This window comes from Salmo trutta, unplaced genomic scaffold (genome assembly GCF_901001165.1).
Source record: "Salmo trutta unplaced genomic scaffold, fSalTru1.1, whole genome shotgun sequence".
In the NCBI taxonomy this organism is placed as follows: domain Eukaryota; kingdom Metazoa; phylum Chordata; class Actinopteri; order Salmoniformes; family Salmonidae; genus Salmo; species Salmo trutta.
In genome coordinates, this window is record NW_021823109.1 from 1 (window position 1) to 24,986 (window position 24,986).

Here is a 24,986-nt window from a genome sequence, read left to right on the forward strand (position 1 = left end):
TATATATATATATATATATAATACATATGTGTGTATATATATATGTACATATATATTATACATATATATATATATATGTGTATATTATGTGTATATATATATATATATACATACACACACACACACACACACACACACACACACACACACACACATATATATATATGTATGTGTATATATACACACACACACACACACACTTGCTTTGGAAATGAGGCATTTCAACGCTATAAAATACAACAGACAAATGTTGTGCTGATTAGATATTGGCACAGAGTGTGCTGTAAGATGTGGCTGCCATAGCCAGGGAAACTGAAGAGCGGCTTCAGAAACATTAGGATGAGAAAATGTGAATTAACTATTGAAGACCATGTGTAGTACTCTCACTGGTTTACACTGAGGCCCAAATGGAACCCTACTCCCTGTATAGTGCACCAGTTTTTCCGCTGCAGTCAATTTAACTGACACCGTGCCAGAATCATTGCCGTCACGCCCCAAAATATAAGATAATTATTTTGACGAGTAATGACTAGAACATTGACAATCCTATAGTGGAATAGTTGCTCTATCTAGTCTATGCCAGAGAAACATTCCTCTCCAGGTACATCCAAGTAACCAGAGCCATAGGGAGGGAAACCCGCATCCAAGTTACCAGAGCCATAGGGAGGGAAACCCACATCCAAGTAACCAGAGCCATAGGGAGGGAAACCCGCATCCAAGTAACCAGAGCCATAGGGAGGGAAACCCACATCCAAGTTACCAGAGCCATAGGGAGGGAAACCCACATCCAAGTAACCAGAGCCATAGGGAGGGAAACCCGCATCCAAGTTACCAGAGCCATAGGGAGGGAAACCCACATCCAAGTAACCAGAGCCATAGGGAGGGAAACCCGCATCCAAGTTACCAGAGCCATAGGGAGGGAAACCCACATCCAAGTTACCAGAGCCATAGGGAGGGAAACCCGCATCCAAGTTACCAGAGCCATAGGGAGGGAAACCCACATCCAAGTAACCAGAGCCATAGGGAGGGAAACCCGCATCCAAGTTACCAGAGCCATAGGGAGGGAAACCCGCATCCAAGTTACCAGAGCCATAGGGAGGGAAACCCGCATCCAAGTTACCAGAGCCATAGGGAGGGAAACCCACATCCAAGTTACCAGAGCCATAGGGAGGGAAACCCGCATTCTGACAAGCAGTCAATACACAACAATCATTGCAGCAGTAAACAATGCCATCCAGTTTGCCATCTAAATCATGTCATTTAAACGCAGCATTACCCTGGGTGATGGATTACCCCAAGATACTCTAACAAGTACGTCTACATTATATTCACTATGTCTATGCGCATTTCTTTTTTAAACATAAAATTCATCAATAGGATGCTAACTAGTTAAAATACTACATTTGGGATCTAGCTAATGATTAGCCCAATAGGGTGAATGCAGATAGGCAACCCCATGCTTCAGCCTATTTATTTATAGCTACTATGCTGCATCAGTTAGGCTACAGGAGATGATGCTTCTTGCTAACAGCATACCTGATAATATGGACCATGCACAGTCCAATAGGCTAAAGGTCCTTAACATTCATTCTGAAAAGTATTTTTTCTCTCAGAGCCAACTACCAGGAAGTTTGAAAAGACAGGCTGAGTGGGCAGGGAGCTTATATTCCTCACAAGAAAATTTGGTGTTACACAAAACATTGAAATTGCATTAATGATAAAACATTTTTTTTTTTAATAGATTATCTCTTGTGATGCGGTTCACAGCAGCACTGACTGATGTGATGACTTGACAACTGGGTCTTAGTTTTGAACCACCCTTCCCCCTTTTGTTCCATACTGGTTGAAGACCTAGCCAGCCAGTAACTAGCTAACACCAAGCACAGATGAAGACCTAGCCGGCTTAAATGGCCGTACCTCAGAGCGCCAGCCTAAATGGCCATACCTCAGAGCGCCGGCCTAAATGGCCATACCTCAGAGCGCCGGCCTAAATGGCCATACCTCAGAGCGCCGGCCTAAATGGCCATACCTCAGAGCGCCGGCCTAAATGGCCATACCTCAGAGCGCCGGCCTAAATGGTCATACCTCAGCGCACCTCAGTGTGCTCTCTCCACCCCTCTCCCTCTACCTTTCTCACTCGGCATCCATCCATCTCCAACCCCCCCCACCCCTCTTTCTCTCTAACTCCTGCGTCAGCATGGTTCAAGCATCAAGGTGTTTCTGGTTGCGTCATCCCCTAATGCCACTGCTGATAGCGTGGGCCCCTTGTAACCCTGGTCCTCCTGACCCCTTTCCTCTGATTCCTCACCGGCTTCCACCCATCTCCTCCTGCTTCAGTGCCCACGGTAGCCCCATGGCCCACCCCCAACCCATTCTCACCGTCCAGGGTTCAGTCACAGGCAATCTATAGGGACAAGTGAGGTTACTTTAAAATGTCACTTGGGGAACAGATTTCAAGTCAACTAATTATCTCTCTTAAGGGAGAGAGATAGAACGCAGGGTTTAAAGGAACAACAACAAAAAATCCCACGACTGAAACTTAAATGCGATCTCAAAACGATAGTCTGGGGCCAAGTTAACCTCCACTATCATGTAAAAAAGTAATGACCATCATGCTTTTAGGGGAAGAGGATTATGTTGTACATGTATTCACCTGAGAGTTGGACCAATTCCAGTCCCCTTGTTTAAGGGGTCTGAATTATACCACCAATATTTAAATTCTTTATAAAAAATAAATTGGTTTATTTATATACCCCTACTATTCGTACATTGTTAAACACTGTACAGATTAAGTCTGAACATCGTCATATTGTGACTACTCTCCTAGCCGATTTGAATCGGAACAAAACATTTTGATAGAGAGATTGACTAATTTAACAAGGTTATAAGATATAAAACATTTTTTTTTAAAGCATTCAACATCGCTCTAATGCACATCAGTAATCAGTTAGGTCTATGGTCGCCAGGGTCAGTTGAATCCGCCTGCTAGCGGCTGGTAAATGAACACTGGGTCAAACTAACGGTATGATAAATTAAATGGGTAACGGCAATAGTAACTGACATTCTGATCTAATGAACTGAACCAAGGCCTTTCCTCTATTGTGATTGGACGAATGTGAATAAAGTGAGCCTGTTTTCACAGAATTTGTTTTCAGCAAACGGATCTAATGAACTTTAGGAAATGGTCCGATATGGCTTTCCTTTGTTGTATTCCACCACAGCCAGCTTGTAAAGGTAAAGACGATAACAAGCCTCTGTATATGGACATTAGCGCAGTACTTTTAATTATGACAGTGGTAAGGATGATATAACTAGTTATATTATCATTAGTATTATGTTCCACGTTTTGCTGTTGTCTCTGTATTTATATGTCTCAGCAATGTTCCCTCTATTTTCGGCACTGAACAAATTTCAGGTCTGCTGAGCGCAAACTTGAACGTTGTGAAAATTCTGTGCAACTTCCAGCACGCGTTTACTGTGAACACTGAGGCTGTACCCGCTTTAAGTTACAGTTTTACTGTAAACACAGAGGCTGTACCTGCTTTAAGTTACAATTTTAACAGTGGCCAAGTAGGCTATTTGATCATAATGTAGGCCTACCAGAGTGGTCTACCACCAAAAACAAATGGAGAAAATGTATCCCATAACATTTTAACAAGGAAATAGCTGTTTTATCACTCAGCATACAGTAGCATCCAATGCGTGGTTTTCAATGTAGGCCTAAAATCCATGACTATTGAAGAAACAAAAAACATGCAGGGCTTGACCGGTTTATCCACTTGTTATTCAGACAAGGAGGTGAGTTAAAACGGTGTGTTTGATGCAAGAAACCACTTTACAAAATGAAATACATTATTCCCATACCATAATGACAGAAACAGAAATTATGCTACCCTCTGACTATTGCCTACTTAGCTTATTCAAGCCTGTCTCAAAATACCATGCTGCCTCTTCAAGACGAACATTTTTTTTATACCCGACACGCTTTCAAAGCTGTCTAGAAATGTACACGTTTTGTGCTCTTGTAGGAAGCATTTCACTCCCCTAGTGCTGACATCAAATGATCTATAACTGGGCTAATATCTCACTAACTAGCGAAGGATATGAACAACATGTGCACACGTGGATACATGCAGCTCTCACTTTGGCGGGGCAGCTGAATCGGTTCGCAGGGCAGCTGAATCAGGTGCACAAGGGTTTTGCTACCAAGTACTAAGTCATGTTTTGCAGAGGGGTCAAATACTTATTTCCCTCATTAAAATTCAAATCAATTTATAACATTTTTGACATGCGTTTTTCTAGATTTTTTGTTGTTGTTATTCTGTCTCTCACTGTTCCAATAAACCATTAAAATTATAGACTGATCATTTCTTTGTCAGTGGGCAAACGTACAAAATCAGCAGGGGATCAAATACTTTTTTCCCCTCACTGTATCACCAAGAGCCCGGGAACGCTCCGGAGACGGCGGTCGACCGGTTGGTGACCACTGCTCTAGAAAGTTGAGTGAAGTTTAATCTAGTGAGTCTCTGGCTGATATTTCTGTGGCTACTGCACATGCAGTTTAGAGGGAACATTGATCCTCAGTACTACCTCATTTCCTTTTAATCTGTTCTTTCCCCCCCTTTTCCATTTGTTTTGTGTCTAATTCCTAGATTATCATGGTACTTTTTGGTAGTAAGGCCTATATTATGATAAGTATAAATAAAACTTGTATTTCATTATGGTAAGTGGTGAAATAAGTATAGCTAGTTTATAATTGTAATGGCTTAGCAGATTATTTAAAAAAGACTACCTGGCTAAAAGATAAGGTATATAATATCTTATTGTTTATAAGAAACTTACTGTATAATTATAGATGAGGTTGTATGGAAAAAGGACTGGGGGTGAGATCTCTGTCATGGGCCAAAAAACAAAAGGGTGATAAGTTTCTATCAGAATGTGGAAACTGTAGATCCGAAAGGTGGATCATTTTAAATATGCTATTGGACGATAAACATATTTGGCTCATTAAACTATAAATGGTGCAAATAATGACGATCCAACTGCTTTGAAATTATACCTACTAATCTATGGAACTCACAAAGCAACAAATGACTTATTACGGAGGGATATTATACCTTTTTAAATACCCCAGTGGATCGTAAAGGAAATCCCCCTCATGCACTTAGGGAAATTATAAAGATCGTGGATACATTAGAACTAGTGTCTATATGTAGGCTGAAAACCCGACGTAGTGAGATATACATAGGAGGTTTAATCAAGTGAGCGGTCTTGACTACTTTATTGTATCATTCGTGCTGGCACCAACAGTAAAATAAATAAAAGCGTTGTTGGTGGCAGAATGCGGTCGGACCATCAAATAATCGGCATCCACATAACTCTTACAATATTTCCATGTGGATGGGGATATTGGACATGTAATCAAAGCCTATTGGTTGACAACTTGTTTTTAAACTAGGACAGAATCATTTATAACCTATTTTTTTCCAACATAACACAGGTACAGTAGATCCCCTTATTGTATGGGACACTTTTATATGTGCCTTTAGAGGCCATGCAATTCAATCCTCATATTTAAAACAATGAATTTCAGTCAAAATAGTTCATATTAACAAAGGAAATAGATGAACTAACAGTACAGATAGATAAAACTGTACCATAGAGGCTCAGAGTAAGTTAGAGGAAAAACAAAAAGAAATGGAGGAACTTATTCGGGAACAATCAAGTATAATGCTTAAGAAAAAGTGACTTGGATGGGAAATTTTGAAAAATACACCAAATTATTTTTGAATCTTTAACATAGATAAATATATATTTTGTGCATTTCTATGATTCACCAAATAAAACTGAACGGGGAAGCAAAGTACTTTAAGCATATGTTCTCTTTCAGTCTCTTCCAGTTCCACTAACTTAACTGTACAGAATTTGCCCCTAATAATAGTGTAAAATTAACAGCTGCACAGAAAGACTTGAGAGAAATTGCAGAGGAACTTCTTGATGGAATGAAAGCCTTCAGGCTTGGGAAAACTACAGGGCTGGCTGGCATTCCAGTTGAGGTATTGTCACATTTGAAGTTCAAACATATTGAAATGTTTGCTCTATCTAAAATTACACCCAACTGACTGCAGCATTATTACAAAACTTGGAGGAGACAAGTAGAATGGAAAGAAGGTAGGGAACTTGTTTATCCTTTAAGATTGGCAAAAATAAATAGCTACAAATAGAATGTTATGCATGTGGCATACAACCATCTCAGCTCTGCAGATTTTGCTATGAAGACAATCATTAGATCACTTAATTTTGTATTGCCACTATGTAGCTTGTTTCTAGTCACAGGTTCAGGAATGGATAAAATAAAAAACACATCTAAAATTAGTCCTACAGCACTGTTGGGAGATTTGGATAACTATAGTAAATCAACTAAATACTACTACTTACCATTAACTTACAATCTGTAGATACGATGTGATTAGACAGGTTCAGAATTTATGTGGAACATAAAGGACGGTTTACAGAGATAGGTGGGATGGACAGAGTAGCTGAGGGGTGGGGTTTACAGAGATAGGTGGGATGAACAGAGTAGCTGAGGGGTGGGGTTTACAGAGATGGGTGGGATGGACTGAGAGTAGCTGAGGGGTGGGGTTTACAGAGATAGGTGGGATGGACAGAGAGTAGCTGAGAGTAACATGACCAAAAGTATGTGGACACCTGCTCGTCCAACATCTCATTCCAAAATCATAGGCATTATTATGGAGTTGGTCCCCCTTTGCTGCTATAACAGCCTCCACTCTTCTGAGAAGGCTTTCCACTAGACGTTGGAACATTGCTGTGGGGACTTCCATTCAGCCACAAGAGCATTAGTGAGGTTGGACGATTAGGCCTGGCCCGCTGTCAGCGTTCCAATTCATCCTTAAGGTGTTAGATGGGGTTGAGGTCAGGGCTCTGTGCATGGCACTCATGTTCTTCTACACCCATCTCGACAAACCATTTCTGTATGGACCTCGCTTTGTGCACGGGGGCTTTGTCATGCTGAAACAGGAAAGGGCCTTCCCCAAACTGTTGCCACAAAGTTGGAAGCACAGAATCGTCTAGAATGTCATTGTATGCTGTAGCGTTAAGATTTCCCTTCACTGGAACTAAGGGGCCAGAACCGTGAAAACAGCCCCAGACCATTATTCCTTCTCCACCAAACTTTACAGTTGGCACTATGCATTCGGGCAGGTAGCGTTCTGATGACATCCGCCAAACCCAGATTCGTCCGTTGGGCTACCAGATAGTTTATCACTCCAGAGAACACATTTCCACTGCGCCAGAGTCCAATGGCGGCGAGCTTTACACCACTCCAGCCGACACTTGGCATTGTGATCTTAGGCTTGTGTGCCGCTGCTCAGCCATGGAAACCCATTTCATGAATCTCCCGACCAACAGTTCTTGTGCTGACGTTGCTTCCAGAGGCAGATTGGAACTCTGTAGTGAGTGTTGCAACAGAGGACAGACGTTTCCACTTCACAATAACAGCACTAACAGTTGACCGGGGCAGCTCTAGCAGGGCACAAATTTGATGAACTGACTTGTTGGAAAAGTGGCATCCTATGACGGTGCCACGTTGAAAGTTTCAGTTCTTCAGTAAGGCCATTCTATTGTCAATGTTTGTCTACGGAGATTACATGGCTGTGTGCTCGATTTAATAAAATGGTCAGCAACAGGTGTGGCTGAAATATCAGAATCCACTCATTTGAATAGGTGTCCACATACTTTTGTATTTATGAAAATTACTTTATTTTTGCTATGTAACTACTGTAAACAAAACATGTATGCAGAATGTAACAAAAGAAAAAGCTGTAAAAAATTGTTTGTGTCATCCAGGTGGTGGATGAGCCAATAAAAAAAACTGTACATCGCTGATAACATTTGAAATGTCTATACTTTTGAAACCTTTGACTGCAATGTACATTTGTTGGTTTGTTTACTTTATTTTGTTTCAATGCATGTTGATCTTGCCAAAGCAAGCATGTTACCAATGCCAAAAAAACACCCTTAAAATTTGAATTGAGAGAGAGTGAGCACGACGAGCATGAGAGAGAACTAATGAGTGAGCGCGAGAAAGAGGGATGGGGGAGCGTTCAAGAAAGAGTGCGATGCAAAAAGGCCCGCTTTAAAAAGAAATGTATCTGTCTGCTGTGGCACTCAGAACACAACCCACCGGTTGGTGGACAGCGGGGGAAGAGGTAATTTTGTTCCTGTGCCGGTCTCAGTCTGTCAATAAGTTGTAGGTAGATGGAGATCAAACTGTTGAGACAATGAATCCCTGTCCCCTGAGGCACCACTTAACCTTGTCAGGCAGGGGGAGGCTGGGGAAAGCAGGTGAGGCTTAAAGTGGGCTCCACAGCTGTGACCAGCCATACTGATAAGACAAAGTGTTTGTCTTTGTCGTCTGACGGCTCAATTCACAACGCTATGGCTGAGGCCCAAATGGCAACCTATTGTCAATATAGTGCACTAGTCCTACGGGACCAGGTCAAAAGTAGGGCACTAAATAGGGAATAGGGTACCATATGGGACAACAACATCAGATTGATGCTGCAGCCGCTTCCAGAAAGCTCAAGTCTGTTGACATAAAGGCCTTTGCAGACTGTATGATTTTAGCCGCCCTGATGCCACGGTTTCCCCCCGTCCCAGACAGGTTTTTCAGTGTGACAGAGTCTATGTCTGCCGATGAAATACCTCTGTGTTTGGTTGTAGGCTCCGGCAAAGTTCTATCAGTGTCCGAAACGTTGAGCCTTTATCGTGTAGTGTAGCTGGTGTTATGAGCCGATCCCGATGACTGACCAATAGGAACGCGGACGGCACTGAATATGCACACAATAATATAATTATCTGTGAAGTCAGATTACTATAATAGTTTGATTTTAAAATGTTTACATGCTGTGCAAGAACAACAACTTCCCTAATGATCTTCTTTTCATAGAGACATCTGAAAATCAAGCTACCTGAAAAACGCAGAAAAATCACCAAATCAAAATAAACTTTCTACAACAGCGACCGTGTTATTTTTGGAGCGAGCATATTTGATTCTGAGTTCGGACAAAGTTTGTATGAGAAAACAATGCATACTAAAATGCATACTTCCAGTTTTTTGCGGCCTCACTTCAAATCACACATGAGCAGAGAGTGACGTATGAACTGCTGGTGCTGGCACATGCTCAGATCCACCGCTGCAGTCGACGTAGCCTCCGTCAGTTGATGTAGCCTCAAGCGATTCGCAGAATGTGATCTGGCCAGGTTGATCAAGATTTTAATTTTGTAACATCACACAGTGTGACATTTAATAATCGTAAAAGACTGAATCCAACAAGCAGTCTGCAAAGGCCAGTGTGTGTGTGTGTGTGTGTGTGTGTGTGTGTGTGTGTGTGTGTGTGTGTGTGTGTGTGTGTGTGTGTGTGTGTGTGTAGGCTATTCCATGGCAAATACCTTTTTGAATGAATTACACCACACACTGCAGCTTTACACAGCGCTACAACCCAGCAGCACAGGGGATTTGTTTAGACTGGGTGCTAGCTACTGGCCTATAGTTCTGTTCCCAACATACACTGAGTATAGAAAACATTAGGAACACCTTCCTAATATTGAATTGCACCTCCCTTTTGCCCTCAGAACAGTCTCAAAGCCACAGGGATGCTGGCCAATATTGACTCCAATGCTTCCCACTGTTGTGTGAAGTTGGCTCGATGTCCTTTGGGTGGTGGACAATTCTTGATACATACGGGAAATTGTTAAGTGTGAAAAACCAAGCCCTGTTGCAGTTCTTCACACAAACCGGTGCGCCTGGCACCTACTACCATACCCTGTTCAAAAAGCACTTCAATCTTTTGTCTCGCCCATTCACCCACCGAATGGCACACAAACACAATCCATGTCTCAATTTTCTCCAGGCTTAAAAATTATTCTTTAACCCGTCTCCTGATTGAAGTGGATTTAACAAGTAACATCAATAACGGAACATAGTTTTCACCTGGATTTAGCTGGTCAGTGTATGTCATGGAAAGACCAGGTGTTCATAATGTTTTGTAGTCAGTGTAAAACACACCAAATGAAGCAGTTTAAAAAATTAAATGTTCCAAGATGAATCATGCAGCTAGAACGTGAATTAAGATGTGTTTATTCCCAAAAAGGTTTAAGGTTGGGATTTGGAAGGCAAGCTGATCCTAGTTCCTTCTACCTGGGGCATAGCAGGCTAGAACACGGCGGAACCAGATAGGGGCCTAGAACACGGCGGAACCAGATAGGGGCCTAGAACACGGCGGAACCAGATAGGGGCCTAGAACACGGCGGAACCAGATAGGGGCCTAGAACACGGCGGAACCAGATAGGGGCCTAGAACACGGCGGAACCAGATAGGGGCCTAGAACACGGCGGAACCAGATAGGGGCCTAGAACACGAAGGAACCAGATAGGGGCCTAGAACACGAAGGAACCAGATAGGGGCCTAGAACACGAAGGAACCAGATAGGGGCCTAGAACACGAAGGAACCAGATAGGGGCCTAGAACACGAAGGAACCAGATAGGGGCCTAGAACACGAAGGAACCAGATAACCCCATAGCCAAGCTCTAGGGTTTTCTATTTGGGGTTAGCATTTATAATGAACAACAATATAAACGCAACATGTAAAGTGTTGGTCCCATGTTTCATGAGCTGAAATAAAATGATACATTTTCCATATGCACATGCATTTCTCTCAAATTGTATTCACAAATTTGTTTACATCCCTGCTAGTATTTCTCCCTTGCCAAGATAATCCATCCACCTGACAGATGTGGCATATCAAGAATCTGATTAAACAGCATGATCATTACACAAGTGTACCTTGTGCTGCGGACAAAAGGACAATCTAGACCTCCCAAGTGGTGCAGCGGTCTAAGGCACTAGAGGCGTCACTACAGACCCGGGGTCAATCCCGCGCGGTGTCACAGCCGGCCGCGACCTGGAGACCCATGAGGCTGCGCACAACTGGCCGAGCGTCGTCCGGGTTGGGGTAGAATTTGGCCAGCTGAGTTGTCCTTGTCCCATCGCACTCTAGCGACACAGCATGCACGCTGACTTCGGTCGCCAGCTGTACGGTGTTTCCTCCGACACATTGGTGCGGCTGGCTTCCGGGTTAAGAGGGCAGTGTGTCAAGAAGCAGTGCAGCTTGACGGGGTCGTGTTTCGGAGGACGCATGGATCTCGACCTTCGCCTCTCCCGAATGCACAGAGATACCGTAACGAGATGCCGAAGCTCATTGTTGTGCCATTCATCTGCCGCCATCCCCTCATGTTTCAGCATGATAATGCACGGCCCCATATCTCAAGGATCTGTACACAATTCCTGGAAGATGAAAACCTCCCTGTTCTTCCATGGCCTGCACACTCAGACATGTCACTTTGGGATGCTCTAGATAGACGTGTATGACAGCATGCTCCAGTTCCCGCCAACACCCAGAAACTTCACAGCCACTGAAGAGTGGGACAACACTTCACAATCAACATCCCGATCAACTCTGTGCGAAGGAGACGTGTCGCTCTGCATGAGGCAAATGGTGGTCACACCAGATACTGACTGGTTTTCTGATCCAGGTCCCTAACTTTAATGTATCTGTGACCAACAGATGCATATCTGTATTCCCAGTCATGTGAAATCCATAGAATGGGGCATAATTAAGTCATTTAATTTGACTTATTTCCTTATTTGAACTGTAACTCAGTAAAATCTTTGAAGTTGTTGCATGTTGCGTTTATATTTAGTTCAGTGTATTAATGTCCCCGTGGACGTCCCCATCCTTCAGTCCATCCCTAACTTCAACACCTGACATTTTCTAAAAGACACATCAACTCCAGTATTTGAAGAAAACTTCAAGATGTTTGTGTAACTTTAGGTAACGTACCTCAATGAGCTTGTTGGCGTGCTCACGGAACACCTGGGCGTATTCCTTCACCTCCTTCTCGTTCCCGTTCTTTGCTGCTTCGATCAAAACCAGCAGAGGAACGTTGGTCTCCAGGAACGAGTCAGAAACATGATCCATGACCGCCTTACGCAGCTACACAGGAGAGTCAGAGCGAGAAAGAGGAGTCAGACAGCTGGACAGTTATATTAGGTGTACTTGAACAGAAAGCCTCTGGTAGAGAAACTAAATATTTTGTAAAACCAACCTGTCTCTGGAGGTCTCTGGAGAAGGACTGGGAGGACGGAGAGAGGACGAGAACAAGGGAAGGAAGGATGAAAGTGAGGAAAGGAAGAGGGGGAGTTGCACCAACCTGTCTGTGGACGTCTCTGGAGAAGGACTGGGAGGATGGAGAGGGAGGGAGTTGGACCAACCTGTCTGTGGACGTCTCTGGAGAATTCATGTGAGGATAAAGGGAACAAACAAGGAGGGAGGAAGAGAAGAACGGAAGAGGAGAGGGGGAGGAAAAATCAACCTGCCAGCCGAGGTCTCTGGAGAAGAAAAAGGAAGTTGTACCAACCTGTCTGCGAAGGTCCCTAGTCTTCTTGGTCATCCTGTCGATGGCGGTGTTCAGAGCATCACTCCTGTCTTTCTTGCCAGCCTGGAGAGAAAGAGAGAAGGTTAGAGAGGCCAACTGACTGGTAATGACTATTTACACAGAGGGAGAGAGAAAAGGAAAGAGGTGGCTGAAAGTCAATGAGGAATGAATCACAGGCCTGTACAAGACAGTGATATGGGTGAGATGGACCATAGATACAGATATCATAGAGATGGAGGGGAGAAATCTGTACTGTTCTCTCTCTTTCTCCCGCTCGTTGAGTTTCCCCTGAGGAAAGACTCCCTGAGGAAAGACTCCCTGAGGAGGGATATCAACTAAAGGGAAATAAAGTGTCCTGTGTGGAGCCTAATGATCATGGCAGCTCTTCATATTGATTCCTGCGCCAAGCCTAGATCTTCTGTAGGTTTTAATTGGCCGAACCAATCACCTTGTGCGGGAACGCTCAAGTTATTTTCCTGTTCTGTTCCATCTAAGGATGGTGAGAGGTTTAGATCAGGATGAGCGAACACGGCACCGGACGAACTCCTGGTAATAGCCGTCATTACAACAGACTGAAGGAATCTCTCTCGTTCCCTCTTTCTCACTCTGTGAATGAGTGTCAAAGGGAGAAATGGCACCCTATTCCCTTTGAAGTGCACTACTTTAAACCAGACCCTATGGTCCATGGAACCCTATTCCCTTTGAAGTGCACTTCTTTTGATCAAGGCCCATAGGGTAGTAGTGCAGTAAACAAGGGTTGCCATTTGGGATGCAGTAGTGTACCTTGGTTGACAGATGAGAATGACGGCAGACCGCCAAGCTAGCTGACGTCACAAACCAGTCCTGCTCTACCACGGCGTGAGAAAATATATACCTCAACGTGTTGTGTAATTTGGAAAACTAAATGCAGCCTGACTGCAGAGAGATGCCCCACATAGGGCCCATAGGCCTCCGGTCAAAAGTAGTGCACTAGGTAGGGAATAGGGTGCCATTTGGGACTAATCCAGAGGGAGGGAGGGAGGGATCAAGTCCTCATTAAAAGATAAGGTGGTAGTACTAGACAGTGACAGGCTACAGGAGAGGAGCAGGATTTTAATAGAACTCAATAAATACACTGAACTGGAGTTGGCCTGCTTGTCATCAGCATACACTTACACTGCAGATGTTCACACGCTATGCTAACAATTAACAGGTTAGCAAACAGGCTAGACAGCCAAATCATATGGTAATATTAACAGGCTAGCTAACACAATGCTAAGGTAACTGGTAGGATAGAGGGGGATGGGGTGGCTGGTAGGATAGATGGGGATGGGACAGAGGGGGATGGGAGTGGGGTGGCTGGTAGGATATGGGGATGAGGGATTGGGGTGTTCTGTCTGGGATCCACCTACTACTATCACAACAAATCAAGTTGATGTATCACACACACACACACACACACACACACACAGACAGTCATCACCACTGAGCTAACAGGTTGGCATCTAGAACACTGGAGAGGAGACCCTCCCCCACAGAGAGGAGGAGAAGGGATGGGGAGGAAGGAGAAAGGGAACACCAGCTCAATCGTCTCCCCCCCAATAAGAGAAGAGGAGACAGGAAAAGGTGGGGGAAGGAAGCGACAGTTGGCTTTTCTATTGTCTGGAGCTGGTCCAGTGTGAACACACCATTACATCAAACATTATGGAGAGCAAGAGGAGTCTCTCTTACTGTTGAGATAGAGGCAGGGAGGGAGGGAGGGAGGGAGGGAGACAAAGAGAGGAGGAAGGTTAGGAAAGGAAGTGAGAAAGACGTGCGTTGAAAGAGGGAGAACGAAGAGACAACTCACGTCACTGGACGCGGCCACCTCCTTCCAAGTTGCTGAACTGAGTCAGAACATAAAATGGAGAGAGCTAGCCAGCCCCCCCCCCCCCCCCCCACCTCTCCCAATCAAACCACTAAGTGGTTGGAATTCTGCCCCCCCCGTCTATTACACCGTTCCAAACCATTCTAATTGAAGTACAGAGCGGCTTGCTCATACGTCAGCAAGCCCGATACTCTAAATGAAAGCAGTGCCCTCTGGATAGACGTGAATGATGTATCACACTCTTCCCTTCAATCAGACTATAGCATACCCAGCTCCTGCTTAGTTCAACCAAGGGGGCTTTGCAGCATATTTCTACTGCTCTACCCTCCCCCCCTCCATCCAGCTCTACTACGGGAGTCCAGGGATTCATAAAAAGGGTAATTTGTTTAATAATTCTATTTAGTTTGTGTCTACCGTGTGCGCATATGCATATATATATATATATATATATATATATATATATATATATATATATATATATATATATATATATATATATATATATATATATATATATATATATACATACACACAAATATATATATATATATATATATATATATATATATATATATATATATATATATATATATATATATATATATATATATATATATATATATATATACACACACGGTCAGACAACAGGCAGGTTCAGATTTAGTCCTGGTTGGTTCCAACAGGGAGCTGCCGCAACACGTTGGCGATATCAATATTCTGATGGTGACGAGTCAGCGGAAACGGGGGAAGAAGAAAAAAAAGAGATGTGGAGAGGGAGGAGGAATGAGGTTTGTGAGCACTGTGCGCAAGTGTGCAAGGCAGAAAGCAAACGAGTGAGCAGTAGAGAAAACGAGAGAAAAAGAGAGAGCAGTAGAGAAATTGAGAGAGAAAGAGAGAGCAGTAGAGAAAACGAGAGAGAAAGAGCGCACGAGAGAGAGAAACAGCACTGATGTTCGACGCCAGGCTGCCACCACTCTGTAGTGGTGAGTGGCTGCAACAAAAGCACAGAATAACATCCCTGGCTTTCTTGTCGTCTTTTCTCTCTGCCACTGCCTGCCTGCGTCGTTAGCTGGCTGCTCGGGACGCCCAGAGCCCATAGGAGGAGAGTTGCTCCCTCCAACATACTGATCGCTGCAGTAGGCTGTGCTGGTCACCACACCACGGACCGACCAACCCAACGGCTCTCTGCCTGCCGGGTCTCCCTGCCATCAACAAGTTAGGGGCTGGACGGTTAGGGGACGTAGAGGACCCCCCCCCTCAGCCAAGAGGGGCACTATTTGATACTCAATTAACCAATTGAGCTGACATCGTTGCAGTGTGGAAGGAAGAGGGAAGGAAAATGAGGAAACAGAGTGTTTAGAGCCAGGGAGCTTTGGATGCAAATCAACTAAAAACAAAGACAGAAAAAAAAGAAAAATAAAGCCCTTTGGATAATGTGTGATTAAAAAAAACGCCAGAGGGAAAGAGCACGACAAGGAACCGACAACATCATCAACCAGGGACATGGGATTTGTGATTTTGTTTCAATTGGGAGGGCTCAAGAGTAACACTGCCACTTTATTACTTCAGCAAGAGAAGAGCCCGGTTCCTTTTGTGACTCAAAAGGGCTTGTCTTTTCTCCCTTTGTGCTCCATCTGGCTGCTTCGGGAGTCCGCTGTGGAAAAGGACAGTTGAATGCAGCCTCCGACGTGCACAAAAGAATGGGTAAGTTATCCTCTTTTATCCAGAGAGTCTGGACCTGAATAGGAAACAGAGTGAAAAGGAGGGGCTAAGGGCTAATAGGGCTTTTCTATTTACTTTCAATGTCATTCTCTTCTCTTTCCCTTTTCATTCGGGGGGGAGTCAAGTCTTCATTTCTTATAAAATTATACGACCAACTGACATGTTGTATAACAGTGCGGGGGGAGAGAAAAAAAAAATCTCCATGCCAATTCTTAAAGAATGCGGAGAGTAAACAAAAATTATATTTAAAAAAAATAAAAATAAATGATTGATTGAATCAAAAGGCATATTGATTCTAGAAGCAGAGAAATGAGGAAAGAAATCATTAATAAAACAATCTGCAGATATTCTTCTGTCTGATCATAAACAAATGACCTGAATGGAGGGCGAGAAGTCTTCCACATCACTCCTTCATGTATAAATACATGAACATGTAACAGAGACAAACTGTTGTGTGTTTCTGAGAAGATTGTTTCCTTAACCTCCCTCCCTTCCTTCCTTCCTTCCTTCCTTGCTCATCGTCAAAGTAAACTCAGAACGCTGATGTTCATAGCAGTGATGATATGTGATCGATAGTATGTGAAATTCTGGAATACTGAGGGGGTGGGGGGAGGGGTCATGTAGGAAGAGGGAGAGAATCATTTTTATTTTCTAACTTACCACCACAGATTAGCAGTAAGAAAGTGTTCTGCAGAGATCAGCAGTCCCTCCCCTTGGTTGATTTTCTTATCTTTAAACCCCCCAGGTTTCCATTCAAGGTGGCCATTGGTGGGACCTGCACCAACGGCATTGTGCCTGTGTGTGATCAGCATGCTGCTGTGCCTGCTGTCTCCTGCGTCATGCACAACCTGCCCCCAGAAATGCCGCTGTGAGGACCAGCAGTTCTACTGCGACACCCAGGGGCTGGAGGCGCCCCCGGACAGCGTTGACAGGGGGGCCCTGGGGTTATCGCTCCGCCACAACAGCATCGCTGAACTGAGCCCGGACCAGTTCTATGGCTTCTCCCAGCTCACCTGGCTCCACCTGGATCACAACCAGATCACCACGGTGCAGGATGACGCCTTCCAGGGGCTCTACAAACTCAAAGACCTCAACCTGAGCTCCAACCGGATTACAACGCTGCCAAACACAACCTTCATCCACCTCATCAACCTACAGATCCTGGACCTGTCCTTCAACCTGATGACTGCGCTGGAGCCTGAGCTGTTCCATGGACTCCGCAAGCTGCAGATCCTCCACCTGCGCTCCAACTCGCTTCGCACCACCCCCGTCCGGGCCTTCTGGGACTGTCGCAGCCTTGAGTACCTGGGTCTGTCCAACAACCGGCTGAGGAGCCTGGCTCGGAACGGCTTCGCTGGCCTCATTAAACTCAGAGAACTCCACTTGGAACACAACCAGCTGACTAAGATCAACCTGGCCCACTTCCCCCGCTTAGTGGCTCTGCAGTTCCTTTACCTGCAGTGGAACAAGATCTCCAACCTGACCTGCAACATGGAGTGGACCTGGACCACGCTGGAGAAGCTGGACCTCACGGGGAACGAGATCCGGGTGCTGACCCCGGACGTGTTTGAGACACTGCCTAACCTGAAGATCCTCCTACTGGATAACAACAAGCTAGGCAGCCTGGACCCTCTGGTCATGGATATGTGGCGGACTCTACGTACCGTGGGGCTGTCCAGCAACCTTTGGGAGTGTACCAAAGGGATCTGCTCCCTGGCCACTTGGCTTAGCACCTTCAAGGGGAGGTGGGAACACTCCATCCTGTGTCACACCCCCGAGTACGCCCAGGGCGAGGAGATACTTGATGCCGTTTATGGATTCCAGCTTTGTCCAAATTTTACGGCGCCGCCACCGGTCGTCTTGACCACAAACACATTGTCGATGGCCACGGACGTGTCGACAGGCACAACGGTGGAGGTCACCAGCTCGCTGTTTGGAATAATGCAGCAGACACCCACGCAGGACTTCTTTGTGGATTTTGGGCGCTTTACAACCATAATGACAACGACCACCACGCCGCGCACCGCCCTGGCAACCGCCCTGGCAACCTCCGCCACGACAGTGGAGGGCGGAGAGCTGGGAGTCACGGAGGACTTCTCGGAGACGGACAACACGGTCCTAACCCAGAGGGTGATCATTGGAACTATGGTCCTTCTGTTTACCTTCTTCCTCATCATTTTCGTTGTGTTCATCTCACGGAAGTGCTGCCCTCCTACCATGCGCAGGATACGCCAGTGCTCGGCCATGCAGAACCGCCGCCAGATGAGGACCCAGCAGCGGCAGCAAATGGCGGACCTGGCCACACAGGTACCCTATAATGAGTACGAGCCCAGCCACGAGGAGGGAGCGCTGGTTATCATCAACGGCTACGGGCAGTGCAAGTGTCAACAGCTGCCTTACAAAGAGTGTGAAGTGTAAACTATGTTTTCCTCCTGCAGCATAATATGGGCTGTTTACCATTCTAAATACAGGGTTTTATTGTTTTGCTTCCCCCCCCAGTTTACACAAAAAAAAGAATAATTTCTACTCGCTAGCTTTGAGAAATCAATGAGATTAGTATATTGAGTGGGAGAGTTGATGACTGGTGGAAACGGACAGTGACGAGACTGAGGATGTAGTAGAGATAGTCACCATTTATTTTTATATGAACGTTCAGATCAAGCTGTGGGCAATCAGTCTAAAAAAGGAAAACGGTAGAGATTTTATCACCACATTGTTATTAGTCACTTTCTGCAGCACGGAGAAAATGTCATTTAAAAAAAAAAAATTGTTGACAAAAACGTCTGTAGACTGATCCTCTTACTAAGAGACGGTACAGATACAGATAGATGGTGGTCTATATCATCATTATCAAGGGGAATCGGTAGCAAAAAGGAATGTGGATTATAACGACAGGTTAAGATGCTCGGTAGCCACAGTATGTTACCAATCACTTGTTGGTACAGAAGTGATTAAATGGGGTTTGGTTATTAAATGAAAAGCATTTTTTTATTCACATTTGTTAGGTTTTTTTTGTAAATTACTATGAATAAATGTTTATTTATGTCACAATATGAATTAAATCTCCAACAGAAAATCTAATCTGATAAACATTACATTTATATTTCAAAAACTTGCATTTCCTCCCTCTCTGTCGCTCTCTGGATCCAAACAGGACCTTTCTATTCTGGTCAGTGAACACACACGATAGCCTTCTTGTTTCAGGATTTCATTTGATTCAATAAAAGGCCATTGCCTCCCATTAAAAGCTAAAAGCTTAGCACTGTCCGTGGAAAGGTTAATGTCCAATTTGCCTGCAGTACCTGTTTAGCCAAACCGTCTACAGCCTGAGATGGGCCTTGTAGTTGAGATTTATCAGACACTTTACATGTAAACATTCACCATCATCGGTCACACGACGGCATTAAAAAGAGATCAGTGTGACGACCTGCAGACAGTAACGATATCCGCAGCTGAACCTTTGGTCTACTGACGTTTTACTGATGCAATATACGCCAGCGGCAAACACACACCCCACACACAGAACACGTTTCTGGAGAGGTAGTAGCAGATATCTAGCTAGTACAGACAGAGAGTAATGATGAACAATGGAAAAACCTTTTCTGCTCTGCACAGTGTCTCTCATCCTGAAAAAATACATTTGTCTCTGGAGGAGTCCCAGTCGTGTTAGAACTCCCAGCTAGCCAGCCTACGTCGCAGCGGCACAGACTAATCAGCTCGGACAGCGTCAACATTGAACCAATTAAGGAAAGGCAAAAATAATCTAATATTCTGTCGCCCACACCAGTGATCCAGCAGAGATTTAGATGGCTACTGCTGCCAGTCAGTTGGCCACTCAAAATAAACAGTTGGTAGAAACATCCTTCATTCAACACAGCCAACAAGGACATTTAACTCCATATCACGAATCCTGCTCGTGAGAGATTGTCAGGCCAGGCTGACATTTCCCTTCTTTGGAAAGAAAGGATGAGAGAGGGAGAAAAAACAGGCAGAAAGAAGAGGAAGAAAAACAGACAGAAAGAAGAGGGGGGGTTGACTAGATAATTACCCCGCACGGCTTTATGTTAAACTGTAGAGAATCTCCCATGAGAGCGAATGTAGCTCCTGTAATAAGCAAATAGAGGGGAGAGGAGCGCGGCTGAGGAGTCTGAGGCTGAGGAGGCTGAGGAGGCAGGTTTAGGACACATTGGTATGCAGCACAGAGAGGATGTGCATTAGCATCAGACTAAAGCAGCCGCCACTGCAGCTCATCTCCCTCCCCCTCCATCTGCAGGTCTTTTTGTGCTCCGTTTACAAGGTAGGGGGCAGGGAGAGAGAGGGCACAAGGAGGGAGAGAGAAGGAAGAGAGTTGGGGAGGAGGGATATTTGGGGGGGGGGGGTTATGCCTTGGCTTATCTAAGGGAATCCTTCTAAGCGGTTAATGTTATTCTATGCGGCTAAGATCCACAGGACAGGTCAAGTTATTCTATGGGGCTAAGATCCACAGGACAGGTCAAGATATTCTATGGGGCTAAGATCCACAGGACAGGTCAAGTTATTCTATGGGGCTAAGATCCACAGGACAGGTCAAGTTATTCTATGGGGCTAAGATCCACAGGACAGGTCAAGATATTCTATGGGGCTAAGATCCACAGGACAGGTCAAGATATTCTAATGGGGCTAAGACCCACAGGACAGGTCAAGATATTCTATGGGGCTAAGACCTACAGGACAGGTCAAGATATTCTATGAGGCTAAGATCCACAGGACAGGTGAAGTTATTCTATGGGGGCTATCCAGTACATGGTGCACCAGTTTAGACCAGTGTCATAAGGGTTGTGGTCAAAAGTAGTGCACTATATAGGAGAATGTGTAATTTGGGACAAACAGTGACATCACCTTGGGGCTGGGACAACATGGGAAGAGGAGAGGTAAACATCACCTTGGGGCTGGGACAACATGGGAAGAGGAGAGGTAAACATCACCTTGTGGCTGGGACAACATTGGAAGAGGAGAGGTAAACATCACCTTGGGGCTGGGACAACATGGGAAGAGGAGAGGTAAACATCACCTTGGCAATGTGGCATCAAAACCAATTACTGCTCCCCTCCTAGAAAAACAAAAATCAACCCAAAAGAAAAAAAATCAATGAAAAAGAAAGCAAGCGAGGGAGTGAGCTAAAGTTAAATATAACAGTTTAGGAATTGGCACAGGCTCAGATATTTGGCCAACATCTATTAGAAGACAGGAGTATTTTTAAGTCATCCTTCTACAAAGACTGGAAATGCTTCAGAATATATTGAGAGATTCATGATTTAAGTGACTGGGGAGGTGAGGCGAGGAAGGATGGTTCCTAGAGGGCACTATGAAGTGTCAACTGTGTTGAAACAGGCCATCTTCTAACGGAGCCAAGCTAAACGGCGCCAAGCTAAACGGCGCCAAACTAAACGGCGCCAAGCTAAACGGCGCCAAGCTAACGGCGCCAAGCTAACGGCGCCAAGCTAACGGAGCCAAGCTAACGGAGCCAAGCTAACGGAGCCAAGCTAACCCAAGGCTTTTTCATAAGTAGTGGACTATAAACTAAGGTGTGCCATTTGCGATGCAATCCTATACAATGTCAACAATGACGTGGTCTCACGAGGAGTCCTAAACACGCTGACAACAACCAGGAAAGAGCGGGAGAAAATAGGCTTAAGTTCTTATTGGGTTAAATTAAAATCAGATCATGAACATTATTCCAGTGTTCTACAAGACATATCTAGTTGAGAGTGGTACCATATACCCTTAATAGTTCACTATTTTGGACAATGTTTACTTCTTAAGGGAATAGGGTGCCATTTGGGACGCAGGCAGAGCAGAGCAGGAACTAGATCTTACCAGCAGAGCCGAGCCGGAACGAGATCTTACCAGCAGAGCCGAGCCGGAACTAGATCTTACCAGCAGAGCCGAGCAGGAACTAGATCTTACCAGCAGAGCCGAGCAGGAACTAGATCTTACCAGCAGAGCCGAGCAGGAACTAGATCTTACCAGCAGAGCCGTGCAGGAACTAGATCTTACCAGCAGAGCCGAGCAGGAACTAGATCTTACCAGCAGAGCCGAGCAGGAACTAGATCTTACCAGCAGAGCCGAGCAGGAACTAGATCTTACCAGCAGAGCCGAGCAGGAACTAGATCTTACCAGCAGAGCCGAGCAGGAACTAGATCTTACCAGCAGAGCTGAGCAGGAGGCAACAGGTATTGAAAACATCCATCCACATTGCAGCGGACTGTTTCAGTCAGTCAGACAACTCAAAAGGTTTTTGAAGTCCTTACTCAAATTGTTGTTCCATTGTAGTTTTTCCAAACTAAGCCATGTCATGTATTTCCATTTTCAGGTCTCTGGAAAAAAAAATCATTTTGATTTGATTTTTTCCATCAAGGGTAAGAACTGTTTTATTGTTGTCCCTTCCAAAACGTCTTGCATGTTCCAAGAAACCAGTCCCAGCTGACTTCAGTCTTAACGTCACCCAGATAAAAACAGAAACCTTATTTCTAAATAACGTCCCAAGGATGGATAAGAGGGACAGGAGAGAGTGAATAGTAGTAAATTTCTTTGGGGGGAGGGAAGGAAAGTGTTGGCAAACAATTGACATCTCACAGTTAAAGATTACAGCTTGTTTTAAAAATTATTGAAATTAACACACAATTTGTAGAAATATGCCTCCATTTTCACATTCTGGCTCTGTCAAGTTAGTTTTTTTGGTTGTTATCTTGTTATACTCTGAAGCCCTACCCCCACTCCACCTACCCCCACTCCCTGATAACCTCTGTGTCAAATGAATGCTTTTCTCTTCCCTTCCCCTTCTGTATTGTAAGATGTACAATTTAATATCTGTAAAGTGGGTAAGATGTGGCAAAACTGAAAAACTTTTTTCTTAAAACATATATTTTTAAATAAAAATGGTTACAATTAATTTGTTCGGTCTGATTTCCCGGCACCCATGAGAACTAGTTTTAATTAAGTGACGCTTATTATGCCATTGTCCCTTTTCAAACTGTCTGAGTGATTCTTAAACCATCAGTACAGTCGCCAACCCCAACCAAGAGATGGCATGGTGATCTAGTCCAACAGAACCCTCCAATCATATCACGGCATGGTGATCTAGTCCAACAGAACCCTCCAATCATATCACGGCATGGTGATCTAGTCCAACAGAATCAATCACCTCTCTTTATTTGCCCGTGTCCTGCAGGCTAAACATGTCCTAAAATGTAGACGATCCCGCCGTGATTCCTTTATTAGACAACTTAAATTATAAATCAGCACCCTGGTTTCTGCCTGTATCTTCTACAAAAGGAGGTGACATTACAGAGGTTGTTTGTATAAGAGAGCTAGGTCTGTCCCCGCAAAAACATCTTGGTCGACCGAGAGTCGTCCTGTTACTTCGACCAATCATTTGGTTGAAATGTTTAAATGTATTTTTCCATATATAGACACAGCGTATGTGTTTGAATAAAATCAACTACATTTGCACTGAGCTTGTCTGATGCTTTAAGCACATGGTTTGATTAAATAATGAAGACAAATGACAAGAGCCCGATGGTCACATTTAAAAACTTAAAATGGCAGCAAGTGCCTGTGTAACTGGCGCACGTTGTCTCGCTGTACCACAGCACAGTGTTGATTGCTGAAGCTGCATCATCATATTAGTAATGTCGTTTCTTACTTGTTTCTGACTGAAAAGTTCTAACCGAAATCCCTAATTTGTTTAGGAAAAACATTATGCCCTCAACCCTTACATGTAAGCATCGCATGCATGGTGTCTGACCTATAGCCCATCATAAATCACATCAAAAACAAATTGGTTATAACAAACTCCGAACACAGTAACACGTGACAGCAAAACGAATGCAGAGGACGTGAAAAAGAAACTCTGGTTAATCAGGGGGGAATGGCTGATGTGTGGAAGACATTTGACTTCATTGTGGAAGCTACTGGAGATACAGATAAAGGGAGGGTATAGGAGCAAACCTTGTGTGAGTATTACGTGTGCCAAACAGTTGAAGGTAGATTACAATGTTATTTCTGAACATTTCCAACAGTGTAAACACTAACGGTACCAGATTTCTATTCTAACTCAAAAAATATATATGAAGCCTTCATTATAGCAGACTAAAATCAGTTGAGTGCATTTGTGAATTTGTGTTTATTTATTTTTTAGGCTAATTATTCAAAGAGCCATTTGTTATTTAAACTAAAATGCTTTAGCACCAGCTGTTCTGGATGACTGTGATAACGCTCTCGGGAGCCGATGTGAACAAGACATTTAAACAGGTCAACATTCACAAAGCCGCGGGGCCAGATGGATTACCAGGACATTTACTCAAAGCATGCGCGGACCAATTGGCAAGTGTCTTCACTGACATTTTCAACCTCTCCCTGACTGAGTCTGTAATACCTACATGTTTAAAGAAGACCACCATAGTCCCTGTGCACAAGGAAGCGAAGGTTAACGGCCTAAATGATTACCGCCCCGTAGCACTCACGTCGGTAGCCACGAAGTGCTTTGAAAGGCTGGTCATGGCTCACAGCAACAGCATCATCCCGGACACCCTAGACCCACTCCGATTCGCATACCGCCCCAACAAATCCACAGATGACAATCTCAATCACACTCCACACTGCCCTTTCCCACCTGGACAAAAGGAGCACCTATGTGAGAATGCTGTTCACTGACTACAGCTCAGCGTTCAACACCATAGTTCCCACGAAACTCATGACTAAGCTAAGGACCCTGAGACTAAACACCTCCCTCTGCAACTGGATCCTGGACTTCCTGACGGGCCGCCCCCAGGTGATAAGGGTAGGCAACAACACGTCTGCCACGCTGATCCTCAACACTGGAGCCCCTCAGGGGTGTGTACTTAGTCCCCTCCTGTACTC

The 24,986-nt window shown here is 44.5% G+C and overlaps 2 protein-coding genes across 2 annotated transcripts; one reads left to right on the plus strand and one right to left on the minus strand.

The window, feature by feature from the left end:
- Positions 1 to 11,725: 11,725 nt before the first annotated feature.
- LOC115188978 (catenin alpha-1-like) lies at positions 11,726 to 12,606 on the minus strand. Its single transcript, XM_029747787.1, has 2 exons — positions 12,500 to 12,606; positions 11,726 to 12,075 (listed from the first exon to the last, which is right to left on the minus strand). Exons 1-2 carry the CDS (start codon positions 12,530 to 12,532, stop codon positions 11,866 to 11,868), a joined length of 243 nt encoding a protein of 80 aa, XP_029603647.1. The 5' UTR covers positions 12,533 to 12,606; the 3' UTR covers positions 11,726 to 11,865.
- A 2,435-nt stretch (positions 12,607 to 15,041) lies between these two features.
- On the plus strand, positions 15,042 to 23,012 carry LOC115188979 (leucine-rich repeat transmembrane neuronal protein 2). The gene is made up of 2 exons (XM_029747788.1): positions 15,042 to 16,067; positions 16,831 to 23,012. The coding sequence occupies exons 1-2, from the start codon at positions 16,064 to 16,066 to the stop codon at positions 18,501 to 18,503; spliced, it is 1,677 nt and encodes a 558-aa protein (XP_029603648.1). The 5' UTR covers positions 15,042 to 16,063; the 3' UTR covers positions 18,504 to 23,012.
- Positions 23,013 to 24,986: the final 1,974 nt, after the last annotated feature.